Below are 14,329 nucleotides of genomic sequence, written 5' to 3' on the forward strand. Positions count from 1 at the left end.
TCACATCAATTATGAGGCAAACATATTTCATCTCCCCGCCCAACTTCTCCAGAAAGCCCCAATGCAAACAGCCCGTATCTAGCGGCACATGCGCTTCTCCCTTTCCCCCTTTCAAACAACTTCCCCAACGTATCGATCCCCTTGAAGTTTTCAAGGTGGCCCTTTTCAGGAGCCGTTTTTTTTAGTTTGTAGCGGGCTTCACGACTCTATTTCGTCAAAAATGAACGCGTCGCGGCGCGAAGCTCGGCACGGCATCAGGGGCGTCGATAACGACGTCGGACTGTCGCTTATCGGACGCGAGTTGGCCCGTTGAGGTCACAGCCTCAGGGACGCCCCGGTATATGGAATAAATCGCCTGTTGTTTCAGTTTTGCGGGGCCCCTTTTCATATGATATCCGTGTTTTCTTTGGGTGGGTTTAGCATCAGCATGTCGGCGGATGGTAAGTGGTTGAAAGACACTATAGAGAGAGTGATAAGACGGAATGATAGGAGAAGTGTGTGTTTCTGATGGTATATGCGATGTGACGTGACTGTGCGTATGGTTGGAACAATAATCGGCACTTCTAGATAAGCCTTGATTGAATTCAGTTGAATGTGAATTTTTACATATGTAGAGGGATATTGCCAACAATTTCTCATGGAAATTATGAAACGATTAAACGGCGCATTTTATCTGGAGAAATACGACGAAAAGTTCCGATTAATGTAGGTGCGAAATTTCCTCGTTAGTAAATACAGGGTGTTTCTTGATAGAACATTTCCCTCATAGAGCTTGCAGTTTCTGAGATATGTAGTTCAAATTTCAAGTGTATTCAATATGTTATGTGATAAAAAGTCTTACTTATAAAAGCTAAATAATAGGTCATATATTGCTCGGGATTAGCAGGCTAAGTTTTACTCCCACAAAAGATCACTTTTTGCTCAACTTAGAAGAATCGCATCACTTCATACTTCCAACAGTTTGTAAATTGTTTAAAAAATGTATTATTTGTTACGATGGTTTATGTGCGGTAAGAAAGCAGCATTTTTGCTCCCTAGAGAGGAAATAATTTGTAAATCCGTGCGAAGGAAAAGTGGTGTTTTTCTCACGCCAGTCTTCCTGGTTTTTCTATATTTGTTCAAATCACCTGGAGCTTAATAGCAGCTAATAGCACCTGTTGCTGCAACAGAACATTGCTCATAGAAACCGCGCGCCTTTGAAGGAAAGTTCCTGTTACTTCCTACAATGTTGACACCTGCCGCTTTGCGTCGGACCTGAAATTGTTCGGGGGAGTAAATGCAACACTTTGCTTGCTTGTTTTGCAAGAGAGGGTTTATGTGCCTGAAGGCCTTCTCACACGCGGGTGTCGCCTGGAAATAGAAAAGAATATGGAAGCCACAAGCAGGCATCAGCTCTGCAGTTTTGAGGCTTCGCCCACAATGTTTTCACCTCTTGGAAGTTTATCCACAGCAGCAGTGTCATGGATATCAAAATCTTGTATTTTTCCGTCCTTATCAGACTACATTCGAATGAATGCGTCGCATGTTCACTGTATACTCATTTATACCCAATGAAATAAATCAGTAGAAACGTTGATTGTTAAATTTCCAATTTTCTTTCTACTTTGAAGTTCATGGAATTTTGCTCAACATTTCTTACACCACAAGGAACCTGAGATGTACCATCAATGAATGTAGTAAAATATTCTTCCACGCCCCAGGTAGTGCGGTAAAGTCAACTTTTCCACACAGGAGTTTGAACTAGTTACTTGCGCAACTAGGCAGGACAGCGCTACTTTTATCTCAACAAAAAGGCGCTGGTCTGTTGACCTTGAAATATCAAAATTCGACACAACTGTCACCAACATGGCCGCCGGACGGTTGATGTTTGTTTGTTTTTCCTCGTTGCCATGGATACCTATGTGAAGAAATGGAAAACGAGCTTATTTTCCATATCGCTGCGAGCACAGCTTACAGTAAATGACAGTAGACGGAAATCTAGGGACTTTTCACATCATCTTTGGTGCAAAAAGGGCGTTAAGAGAGTTCGTTGTGCCCCCTCTGCCGCATTTGGGTATAACAGCGCACAAAATAATTCCCTGAAACTTGTCCCCGTTATAATCTACATTAAGCAAGATATCTATGTTAAAGACACAATTAGCCCATAAAGCGTGTCAAAATTTGCATATCTAGATTGTAGTCTGAGCGCCCCAATTCCATTACAAATTATTGCCACATTACGCGGCTCGCAGCCCCCAGGTACATGACTTTGCTAAGCAAAGCTAATTGACATATAAGCCACACTTAGCTGTGTCCCCATACAGCAACGGAGCTGAAAACGGCCGCGAACATAATGTTAATAGAGTGCGGTCAGTACATTTATGATTGTTTCCATTGTGGCGCAGAAAAGGACTACAAGGGGAAGCTGATCGCCGTCGTGAAGAAGGAAGTGAAGCAGGTAATGGAAGAATCAGTGACCAGGAAATTCGTCCATGAGGAGAGCGGTTCCGTGACCTCTCTTTGTGGAGCGGTAGAAAACTGCTTGTCTCAAGGTATTAAAGGACGAACAGCGATATGAAAATGAGGGTGAATGTGTGAAATAGGTCTGAGACGGCGCGCACTAGGTCTTTTCAAGACCTCCTCCACGACAGCTCTCCTGCACAAAGTAGCTAAGCACTGTCCAGAGGCCGACAGGATTTCCAAGAAGGTACAAGAACTGGAGAATGTAGACTCGAACAAACGCTCCAGTAGCAGTAGCGATAGTGTCACCAAGCCCACGTTGAAGAAGAACTTGTCATTTCCTACCACACCTTTGCCAAGATATTTATGGATAAGGTAATCGTCAATCAGGCGTTGCTTCCATGTGCAACACAACGTTAAATGGTTTCCAGATTAGCACTGTTTGATAAGCAGCTAGCGAAAATCATAGATTATCTGGTAAGCAACGCTACGAAGTACTACGACAAGGAAGCACTGGTCGCTGATCCGGATTACGGTTCCATCCTCAGCTCCTTGCTAGTCGGACCTTGCGCTTTGGACTATTCTAGGACCAAAAGTGTGGAGCACTTTTGGACTGATCCTCCGGCAGATGAACTGGTAAGTTAAGCTTCGAAGTTCTCTGGATAAATAGGTTTCATTTCAGTTTGCTCTGTGGGTGCACAGGGGCGTTCCGCAATATCCGTTTTCTAGATATCCCGCAAGTTTCTTCGCATAGTTATTTCTAATTTAGTCCGGTAAATATAGGCGTAAATGGCGATTCGGGCCGGATTAGCGGAGTGTCTGGCTAACGACTGGACCGATTCGTCGGGTTAGCTTTCGCAAGCAGTGTAGAAATGCTTGTTCGGTGAAACGTTGGAAAGTACTGGAAAATAGTAATTTAATAGTTTCTTAATTTCTTGTTTTCAATTTTTAATTTTTTTCCATTTACTTTTATTTTACTTTTATTTTCTTATTTTTCTCTTTATTTTCTAATTTCTTATTTTTTATTTTTTATTATTTTTTATTTTTTCCTATTTCCTTCTATTTTATTTTTTTTTATTTCCTTTTCCTCTACTTTGACCTCATTCCATATGCCGATTTTCAAGTTCCTCCGGCAAGTTCCAACAGGTCCTCCGGTATCTCAATCAATTCATCCGGATTTAGTCGTACTTTCGGAGAGCCATTTCGTCCCCCTCGAGTTTCTGCGAGTTTCATCCTTTTCGCCATTTGGAGAAAATATTATTCTCATCTTTCAAACCCAAATCTGACAATCCTCGGCTTAGGGTAATTGCATAGAAAGTTATCTTGTTCCGGCAAAGCCGGCAGCAAAGAGTTTACCGAGACGGAAATTTACAAATGTTATAAAGGGCAACCGGGATATTGCAGGATTTGACCCTTCAAGGCTTAGGTGAAATGTAGGTAACGTTAGGCTTATTTCGAAATAAGTTTCTCAAAACCGCCTCCGGCCCTGATTGAAGCTGTTTTATTAACATTCAATTAACTCCCCGCCTCGCACCCTTTCCTGTTGAGAATAAAAGGATTCGTCAGTATCCAGCTGTAAACGGCTAAATTGCATCTTTCCGGGGGTCCAGTTCTTACAAACTGCCCCATCCATCTGACGATTTTTGGCTGAAAATCTCCTTGCTTCAGGTCAAGATGCACAGAATATCCAGCAGTCACTCGACCCCACCTTCGGTCCGTAGACCCATCCTGAACTTCGGCAGGTCCTTAAATACCTCATCCGACGACCCCTTGCTATCCAGAAACAACTCTCAACACCTGGCTAAAGATTACGTGGAAAGTTTGCATCAAAACTCCAGAGCGGCCTTACTTTTCGGGAAAAACAACGTGCTGGTCATGCCCTTGAAGGACGAGGTGACGGAGCCGATGCCAGGGTGAGGAAATCGACCTGTTAACATGACCGAGCGAGAAGAAATTGTTACAGATATTTGAGCTTACATCAAACACCCTGCGGACTGACCATCAAGTGGACCCCTAATCAGCTGATGAATGGGTTTACGGACGATTCGCAGGACAAAAGCGTCTTCTGGGATTATGCCTTACAAGTGCAGCTGGACGAGATTGTATACGTCCATTGCCATCAGGACAGCGAGGCTGGAGGAACTATCATTCTGGTTGGTCAGGATGGAGTCCAACGGCCTCCCATTAATTTCCCAAAGGGTAAGATATCATAAATCAACGTTCGGTGTCTAACAAAAGCCCTTTTTACGCACTTAATCGAAACGCGATTAGCCCCTTTTGATTGAGATTCGAGGAGCATCGTCGCATTTCAATTTCTAACGCCTTCAAACTGACGACAAATCGATGATTCTTTGTTAAACAAGCTGGAAATGGAAATTTGAAACCGCTCGCAGTTTTCTCTATCTGAATTAGATTGAAAATTTATTAGAAGTTTCGTGAAAACTTCCTTCGGAGTGTTTAATGGTGCAGAACTTTCGCCCTTTAAAGCGAATTAAAACGTTTCTGAGACGTTGGGTCGGTCAAATAAAAATGTTAAAAGAATAAGGGTTGAATCGTTAGGAAGGTGAAGCCCATTAATTACGGCTAAACTGGAATCAGCAGTTGTGCAAGCTGCTTCGGGGTCACGGCGCTTGTGCGAAGTCGGACTAGGTATTCCCGGAGTTCAACCATGGATATCTGAGTAACCATGACGGATACGAGGTCGTTTATGTCGGAAAAAAAGGTGTAGAATTTAGAGCTGTTAAGGCTCAGTCTTGCAGTTTACTTGAAATATCAAAAATCCCGTTTCTGCGCAGATAGTCTAATGGGGACAAATCTGGTGAAAGTGCCGGCCAAGGTGTGTCCGTTGCTAAAAATGGCTCCAGCGAGAAACAATTCGCCAACACTTATGTTTTAGCTCACTTGAGCCCTCCCAATAAGAGCAGGGTTGCTGCCACAATCGGAGATAATCAGGCAGCAACACAAGGCCTTAAGTGAGCTAAAGCTTAAGTCGCGCAGGGCTGAAGCCTCACCCGTACAACCAGGCCCAAACTTGTATGTTTTAGGAGGTCACATGCTAGCCTTCCTCAGCTGCCTGGAAACCGGACTGCTCCCCAGAGGCCGCCTGGATCCGCCGTTATGGTCGCAGAGATCCGGGGCCAATTCCACGACCAAACGAAGGAGGCCCTTGCCTGCCCTGTCTGAAACTGAGGAGACCACCAAGGACTACGTCTTCAGAATAATCGATAATAGCGACCACAAAGACCTTTGTAAGAGCCTTAATTTTTGTTAGTCTGTTCAGAGTTTCATAATTAGCTATTAAGAGGGGAATGCGGTAACGTTGCTTCAAGTGTGCCATTGCGACCTCCGGGAGAGTGATTTCCATGGTGTTAAGCTAATGGAAATATTTTCTGGATAAAGTTGATGTGTTGGCCCTTGGGGCTCGACCAATACGATAATTTCCATAAAAATGGAGAGGCTAGCCAAGGGTCGACTTCATCATTCCTATGCAGATTATCTTGAGGGCAATGCCGAATCGCTTCTTTTCATTCGCGTGGGGTGCCGCGTTTGAGGGAGGAAAATTGCATTTTCCCGCACTGGCACGGGAGGGAGAAATTGAGGGGTAGCTTCTCGTAACGTGATGTTAGAAAAAAAAATGTTTTTAAATGTCGCGAAAAGCGTCGTTTTCGCACTTGTTAGGAAACGAGTTGTGTCGAAAATCTGCAGGTTGCACTGTAAAATATCATTCGCCAGCTCGATGCATTTGTCGTTCTAAATAAAACACGCGATAAAATTCCTCTTTTTCCTGTTTTGTGTCGATTTATCGAGACTTAAACCACGCGAACATCCATTATTTCTGAATCGCCCACACATCCGATATTTTATTAGGAAACATTAAACTGTGCTCACCTTCCTGGATTTATTGTCTTTTCGGAAAGGGCAAAGGTCGGTCGTTAAATGGGAAATGAAACATTCCAACGGCATCCATAAACTTTCCCTCAAACTAATTACTTTTTCAATAAGAAAACGCATGCAATTTCCAGTAAAGCGAAAGGACTTGATGGACACCAAGGCGTCCCTGCCTTCGAAAGTGAGGATGCAGCATTGCAGCACCAGCACCAGCTCGGAGAGCTCTACGAAGAGCTTTAGTTTAGGTACTGATGACAGTTCTACCTCTCAGCAAATAACGGGTGCAGTTTCAGACCAGCAGAGTGTCCCAGACAGTCCTCCCAGCGTGTACATTCAAGCGGTATGCGATTCCATGAAGAAGCAAATCATTTCCCGAGCGTTCTACGGATGGCTCGCGTATTGCCGTCATCTCTCCACAGTCCGCACTCACCTCAGTGGGTTGGTTAATGGAAAAATCATCAGTGGGGATGGGGCTTCTGAGGGTAGGATGGCTGATGGAAACGTGGGTACCAGGCGGACGTTTCGGTACCAATTATAACACTTTAGTCCTCGGGGACTCATGCGTACCTACTTCCGTAATAACGCACAAGAAGTATTCTTGATAATACCGAGTTATCGATATGATCGATTTATCGATAATATTTACTCATCCTTATCATCCATTTGTCGATATTATCGACTTATCGGGTCCAGACCTGGTTAACAATTTAGCACAGGGCGATCTCAAACCTCCCGCTCGACGTATTTTTCCTTGGAAACTACGCAAGACAAATATGGTTGGTTCGGGGGGACCAAAATACGGTCCAGGTTCTGATGAGAAACTGAATTTCCGTTTTGCATAAAGCAACGACCATCGAGAATATTAGGCTGGATTGCACTCCTTACATTAGCATGTCCTGGAACTTGGACCAGGAGTCGTGAAAAACTCAAAATATCTGACCTCAAGTGGCCATAGAGGAACCGTCCAAAACGTGGACAAAGCTAGTTTTCGGGTACCCCCATTGTGCTCTCTTTGGGGGGAAAACTCTCTAAATTCTTCAGTAACTAAATCTGGTGCCGCACCTTAAAGTTCGCGTGGATAGTAGCACCTCGTGCTGAAACCGTACGCGTGCGGTAAAGACTTTACCGCACGGAATTCCAAGTGGCAAAAACCCCTAAATCAACACGACTATATACTTTCCAAATATCGTCGCAACGAATAAAATCCGCTTGGTACCACATTTCCTTCGGGCACTTTAGTTAGGGACATTCTGCTTATAGGCATCACCATGGAGAAATGGGCGGAACTATGCATAGACGGGGTGGTGTCCGACTTCGAAGAAGTCTATAGATTGACCTACTATGGGGGAGTAGCTGAAGGCCTGCGAAAGGGCATTTGGCCCTACTTGCTGGGCCATTACAAGTTCGGCAGCACGGCGGAGCAGCGGAAAGAGCTAGATGAAGAAACGAAGCAAGCGTAAGTCAATTCTCAGCAGCGTTACCTCAAGTGTCCCCTTTCCTTCCGTCTAGTTATGAAAATATCATGTCAGAGTGGCTGGCGGTGGAAGCGATCGTTCGCCAGAGGGATAAAGAAGATCAAGCGCACGCCATAGCTAAGCTGAGCAGTGAGAGCGTTTCCGGGGATCAAGTGCCTAATGAGATAAAACGGGAGCTAAGCAATGAGGTGTTCGAGGATGGAATAACGGATGATGAAGATTCCTCCTCTACGGAAGATAGAATAGAAGAAGCGAGCTGCAGGAAAACGAGGCGAAATACCATTAGGTACGAGAGTGATGAGGAGGTAGCCCAGGAGGGGCGTATCAGTGACAACGAGGGTTGCACGCACGATGCATCTGTTAAAGTACAATGTAGTGATGAAGATGCCTTATGTAACAGTAGCAAGCAGAGCTTAGATGAAGGGGAAATGCCCTCAAACTGTTGTGATAATAATAATCAAATTTGCGGTAAGGTCCCATCCAAGAAATCCAGCTTGCAAGACACCTGTTCGTTTTTTTTTCGCAGAAACTTCGAATCCAACAGAAGACCTAGACTTCGTTCATAATGTCATAGTAACGAATGCCTCAGTGGACATCACCGCAGTGGACACAGAAAGTCCGGTGAGACATCCGATGGACGCGGTTATCGAAGAGACCCACTCTTCGTTGGACACCTGCATCGAAACCCATGGATTGGCCAGCCCTGGGAGGTCGGCCTGTGTGTCTCCCGCCAGTTCAAACGGGGGAATTTATAGCGTAAGCTGACTGATTTTAAATTTTCAGCTACAGTTGCTACATATGCGCTTCCAATTTTAGCAAGAATTGCTCAAGACCTTCGGTCTCAATCTCCATAGAATCGAGAAGGACGTTCAAAGGTGCGATAGGAATTACTGGTACTTCGCCAACGAAAATCTGGATAAATTAAGGAATGTCATGTGCACGTAAGTTTTGCCTAAAGTGGGGGAACCACCGCGTCGAAAAAACAAGAAAATTTGAGGAATCAATCTGATACGATCCTCATTAGGCACCTGGTCGTGTCCCAAATTCAACTCCTTTTCAAAGACGTAACTTGACCTTTTCGTGGAGGTCCCAAATCGCCATAGTCAGGCTCTCATGAGGGGAACACCTACGGGCATTAAGAGTCTTACGCAGTTTCGCCAAAAAACGGAAAGGCTCAGTCATTATCTCTGGAACTTACTGAGCAATCTGATCCAAAGCCCTCAGACTCGGGGCACTTAACTGCCGAATTCAATTAACATCAGCAGAGGGAAGAGACGTCACGGGCACGGTGGGCATGAGCCCTCGGTATATTTTTCTCCAGAAATTCTCTTTCCTTTGAGACATCTAGTATAATATTTAAATTGGCCCAAAAACAAATCTTTCGCTCTTCCAGTTACGTCTGGGAACACCTGGACATCGGCTACATGCAAGGCATGTGCGACTTGGTGGCCCCCCTGCTGGTCACCTTCGACGACGAATCGCTCACCTACGCCTGCTTCTGTCACCTGATGGAGCGCATGATTGAAAACTTTCCCAATGGAAACGCCATGGACTGTCACTTCGCCAACATGCGCAGTCTGATCCAGATCCTGGACGCGGAAATGTACGAGCAGATGCACGCCCATGGCGATTACACCCACTTCTACTTCTGCTACCGGTGGTTTCTCCTCGACTTCAAGCGGGAGCTGGTAAGGAGAGGTCAAGTTTCGTTAAAAGGATGCAGAGAGTTTTTTTTTTTTAATTTCACTCAGGTGTATCCAGACGTTTTTGCCACTTGGGAAGTGATCTGGGCCGCTCAGCACGTATCCTCGAGCCAGTTCGTCCTTTTCCTGGCCCTGGCCCTCCTGGAGACCTACAGAGACATCATCTTATCCAACGGCATGGACTTCACTGATATCATCAAGTTCTTCAACGGTGAGTTAATGCATTTGCTCGAAAGAGTTCAGCAGGGATTTACTCGTGTCTGCAATAGAAATGGCCGAGAGGCACGATGTGGCCGCCCTGCTGAAGCTAGCCAGGGAGCTGGTTCTGCAGCTTCAGCTCCTGATAGAGAATAAGTAGGTCCGGAACCTGTAATAGCACAAAGAATTAGTTCTTAGAGATTTCCGATAGGAGTAGAAAAGTACCAATTTTTATACGGCCAAGGAGGTTTTCGTTTTCCGCCACTGGTTGGGGAACTGCGGTTTTTGTGATCGAAGAATTCTTCTCGTTCATTGGTCCAAAAAGTACTGAGCTTTTGTTGTTGTGGCGTCTCAATATCAGGAAGATTTGCAGCGCGCGCAAGGAAAAACTATATTTTTGTGATACTTACTAGCTGCTACACCTCAAACGCAAACTTAAGCATAGTTCATAATAGGCAAACGAAGGCTTAGGGAGCTAGACCTTTACGTGGGGTAGCTTGTGCGTGGTTATTTAGTCTCCAGGGACTGGAAAAGGAGGATTTTCACTAATCTCAAATCTACGGTGCCAAAGATGTACAACGCAAATATCACGGAATATCACTAACTTAAACTTGTTCTTAGTTGCGTTTACCTTACTTATTGGTGCTAAAAAGGAATCTAGAAAACGATAGTTTTGTGAGGTAAAAATATCTGCTTTCAGCGATCGAATAATCTAATTAATGTCGGCAGGCAGCATCATGTAACATAGAGATTCTATCCAGCTACTACAAGTAGCCGTAAAATGTATGTATCATGTATTTGCATAAGAGTGTTTGCATCCATTATAATTTCTATATTTTTCATATTTATAGCCTAAAATATCCACTTATTCCATGTTATACATTGAGAAATTTTATATCGTCATTTGTAAATGTGTTACTACGTATTTTAATGTCTATTTTTCCCATATCGTCAGAGTGGACTATATCTTCCTATTAAAGAAGTCTATTACGCATAAAAGTATATTTTTCAGGAGCTCATTTATTATAATATTTACTATAGATTGCCGATTCCGGCCATTTTCCAACTCCGTTAAAGCCCCACCAAGAGAGTTACCGTACAACCTTTAATGACTGTGATCACACGCGTCCGGCTCCACTGATCCCCCCTTTTGATGTCCCCATCCGATTGGCCCTGCTAATTGGAGCTCCCTTCCACATCCGAAGCCCCTTACGTGAGCACCTTCAAAACGCTCACTTAGCTACTGGCGCCACCACATATCACTAAAACCGATTGAGTTGCTTTCTCGAGGATCTAGTCTAACTATAAGAAATATTATAATAAACGTTTGTATAATAGAGACCATCAGGCGTTTCATCTCCCCCCTCCATCCCCCGGCCCGGAATGCGACCCCCCAACCACCCCCCTCCCCCCCAACCCGGCACGCATTTGACCACCCTCCATCCCCATAGGTACGTCAAAGTCGTACGTTCGAAAATCGGCCTGAAAGCTGCGCGCAATCGGCATGGAGCCGCGACGTTACGTGCACATGGGGCCCAAGCCCGCCGAGGAAGTGTCCTGCATCTGGAGAGGTCTATTTCCGCCCCCCCCCCCCCTTTCGGCAATGTAAATTCCTTTTCACTTCCCAGCCGCCCACGTCGTCGTATTCGTCCTGTTGATCGGGTCCAGCAGCGTGGCCGCCGTTTGCGTCTACAACATCCTGGACATGTACAAGTTCAACTGCATAATATACGCGAAGATGTCCTTTGAGAAGAGGTACGAAGATCGATTTAAGGACGAGTCGAATTCCAGCGAGGCGGTGTTCAGTTCCGCTGTGAGGAACAGTATCGGTGGGAGGCCTGAGGGAGTCGCTTATGGTGAGGACGGTACTCAGTTCATAAGTCTTTAATGTCTGGAGGAAGGAGTCTAGAAGGTTCACTTTGTGGAATTTTAAGCTTCTAGGCAGGCTCTTTGATTGTTTGAAATGTGAGCTCGTTGTGGTGACTGACGTCGAAATGCCAGAGGTTGCGCCTCACGGCGTGCAAAAAAATCGACTGGAGAACTCGGTCGAGTTCACGAGGCCGTAACTTCTAAAGGAAGGAGCCCAGAAGGATCGTCTTCCGACACTCTGAGCTTCCAAGTGGCCTCTCCGATTGTCTTAAACAGGAGCGCATTGTCGCGACCGTTGTCGAGATGGGAGAGGTTGAACTGGTCACCTAATGACGTGCGGAAAAATCGTCTCGAGAACTCGGCCAAGTTCGCGAGGCCTTAACTTCTAAAGGAAGAAATCTAGAATAATTATCTTTCGGTGTCCTGAGGCTATAGGTAGATTCTGCAATTGCCTTAAATATGAGCGCATTCTCGTGTGCGTAATGCAAATGCGATAATAGATGATCCGGCCGAGTGATCGTCTGCAAAAAATTGTGGGAGTCGATATGAAATTTCTCTTTTCGGCCAGTTAACGAAGAAGCTGATTTTTTAAATTAAATTAGATTAAATAATTTAATTTAATTTAATTTAATTTAATTTAATTTAATTTAATTTAATTTAATTTAATTTAATTTAATTTAATTTAATTTAATTTAATTTAATTTAATTTAATTTAATTTAATTTAATTTAATTTAATTTAATTTAATTTAATTTAATTTAATTTTAAAAAGTTTAATCAAAAACATGATTTATCAAGAGTTTCAGGACGTCACTCTTTGATTTTTTTCTAGCTTGGGCCGACATAGCTCGCGCAGCCAACGACGAGAGACGTTTACCGTATGTAAAAGAGGGCTCTAACAATACAGGATTTTTGAACATGAGGTAGACATCTCCCACAGCAAACGCACACCCCGTTCATGTATGATACATATGCGGTTTCATATAAGTATATGCAACCGTGCATGTGTTGCGTATGCAACTCTCGCACATAGCTACGTAGCTATATAGAACAGGAACGTATGCACGTCTCCGGCATCTGCAGTTCTCCGAACATCATACGTACATATATGCTATGAATATGAATGTCGATTGATGACCATTGAACGTACGGTCCCATATCTCGAAGATATATGTATATGCCATGCAAGTTCTAGGAATATGCTCCGACCGATGTATATATATGCGTTCAGTTCCTACATTCAATGGTTCAGTAGACCAGGTAAAGGTTCTTACGTCATCGAAAATAACCCGTAAAGCCTAAGCAACCACTAGAACCATCATTATGGATGGGGATTCTCCAAATCGTTTACTCTAGACCTGCAGGCGCCGTCCGCAAGACCTTTAGATGGAATCCAGGATCGGAACTTGATACATTTGGGCATGGAATATAGCAACAGAATATGCGAATCGAAGTAGGAACGGGACATGCGCAGCACATGCAGTGGACGTGTCTTTCTGCATATCTCCTGTATATGCACCGCATATGATATACATACTTTTGATGCCTTGTGAGACTCACATGAAATTTTACAAATCATCGATTTCCTAAACAGAAAAACGGTGTTCGCCACCAGTTACATTTGCAATTTGATGTTCTTCGCTCCCCTCGCTTCTGTCATAATGTGCATCTTCCTGGTAGCCCTAACAGGCATGGGTGGTAAAGGAGGGACAGGAAACCCCGGGAATGTGTAAGCGTCTTATTTTTGTCCAAGTCAGGAGACGCTGTACAAAAAAGGGTTATCGTGGAAACCAGACTACCAAACCCTTGGATCTGCGTTTACCCTTTTCTAGGTTTGTGCGCCTTCATGATGGTCTTGAGCTTCATCGCTTCTAACCTGTTCCACAAGGGATTGGGGTCGTTTTGCTTGCGATATTTCGAACTTACTAAAACCAAATCGTAAGCGACATAAGCGATGAACGTGACTCATTCTTCGAGGGTGCGGGTGGGGGGTTGATACATTTTAGGTGTTCCAAGCTAATGGACGGCTTCAACGTTCAATTCTCTCCTGGTCGGAAGGGCCCCCCGAAGCCTTTCTACAAGAATTATCGCGTGGGGGGCTATGCGCTACATGTCACTTCGGCCTTGTGGGTGCTGCAGTCGCTAGTGTATATCTTTCGGATATCCTGTCTGGCCGATTTTACCCTGTACCTCACGAGCATTAAGATGAAAAATGACGATGTACGGTCTCGCAGCATCTGCCAGCCGAAAGGGCATTATTATCGGCTTTTTTAGGTGACCGATCCAAATATGGCCGGTGTAGTCTCGAAGCAGCTGGATTCAAAAAACAAGAAAGTTTAGGTCTCACGTGGGGACTTGCAGGAAAATCCAGTTTTTGTTGAGTTCTTAATTCAAGATTTTCTGCATGAAATTAAATTGCAAGCGAAGGATGTTGTTGCCCTTTTTGCCTGTCAATTTTAGTAGTAGATAGCTTTGATGATCATGATTAAACGCGTCGAACTCGGGGGTTCCAAATGAAGGAATTTAACACTGCGGGGGGAATTCGGGCAATCGCCGGTTAGGGGGAAGAGGGGGTAGGGCCGGAGCCACCAGCACAGGAGAAGCTGGACGCCGAGCGGGGACATTTACAGCGGACGTGAAGAATGCAACCAATAAGCGGTCGAGACAGCGAAGTTTGGGGAAATTCGTCAAGGGCCGAGCTAAAAGCCTTGCCAACACTTACGTTAAACTCCGTGAAAGTGGCAGTTTCAACGGGACC

The 14,329-nt window shown here is 44.6% G+C and overlaps 2 protein-coding genes across 5 annotated transcripts; both read left to right on the forward strand.

Moving 5' to 3' along the window:
• The first annotated feature begins 129 nt into the window (after positions 1–129).
• On the forward strand, positions 130–11,045 carry LOC136342682 (small G protein signaling modulator 1-like). Of its 4 annotated transcripts, none has more exons than XM_066288746.1 (16): positions 130–440; positions 2,385–2,531; positions 2,583–2,814; positions 2,871–3,075; positions 4,108–4,352; positions 4,403–4,638; positions 5,484–5,687; positions 6,462–6,572; positions 6,615–6,809; positions 7,588–7,783; positions 7,837–8,270; positions 8,329–8,558; positions 8,619–8,743; positions 9,196–9,490; positions 9,554–9,716; positions 9,775–11,045. In XM_066288746.1, the coding sequence occupies exons 1-16, from the start codon at positions 389–391 to the stop codon at positions 9,861–9,863; spliced, it is 3,159 nt and encodes a 1,052-aa protein (XP_066144843.1). In that variant the 5' UTR covers positions 130–388; the 3' UTR covers positions 9,864–11,045. The 4 variants fall into 4 exon arrangements, with proteins under 4 accessions (XP_066144843.1, XP_066144844.1, XP_066144841.1 ...); XM_066288747.1 differs by having other exon boundaries at positions 6,621–6,809; XM_066288744.1 differs by having other exon boundaries at positions 9,554–11,045.
• A 64-nt stretch (positions 11,046–11,109) lies between these two features.
• LOC136342702 (uncharacterized) lies at positions 11,110–14,029 on the forward strand. Its single transcript, XM_066288785.1, has 7 exons — positions 11,110–11,274; positions 11,332–11,559; positions 12,404–12,494; positions 13,166–13,300; positions 13,366–13,509; positions 13,578–13,791; positions 13,846–14,029. The coding sequence occupies exons 1-7, from the start codon at positions 11,208–11,210 to the stop codon at positions 13,909–13,911; spliced, it is 945 nt and encodes a 314-aa protein (XP_066144882.1). The 5' UTR covers positions 11,110–11,207; the 3' UTR covers positions 13,912–14,029.
• Positions 14,030–14,329: the final 300 nt, after the last annotated feature.

Source organism: Euwallacea fornicatus, chromosome 12 (assembly GCF_040115645.1).
Source record: "Euwallacea fornicatus isolate EFF26 chromosome 12, ASM4011564v1, whole genome shotgun sequence".
In the NCBI taxonomy this organism is placed as follows: Eukaryota; Metazoa; Arthropoda; class Insecta; order Coleoptera; family Curculionidae; genus Euwallacea; species Euwallacea fornicatus.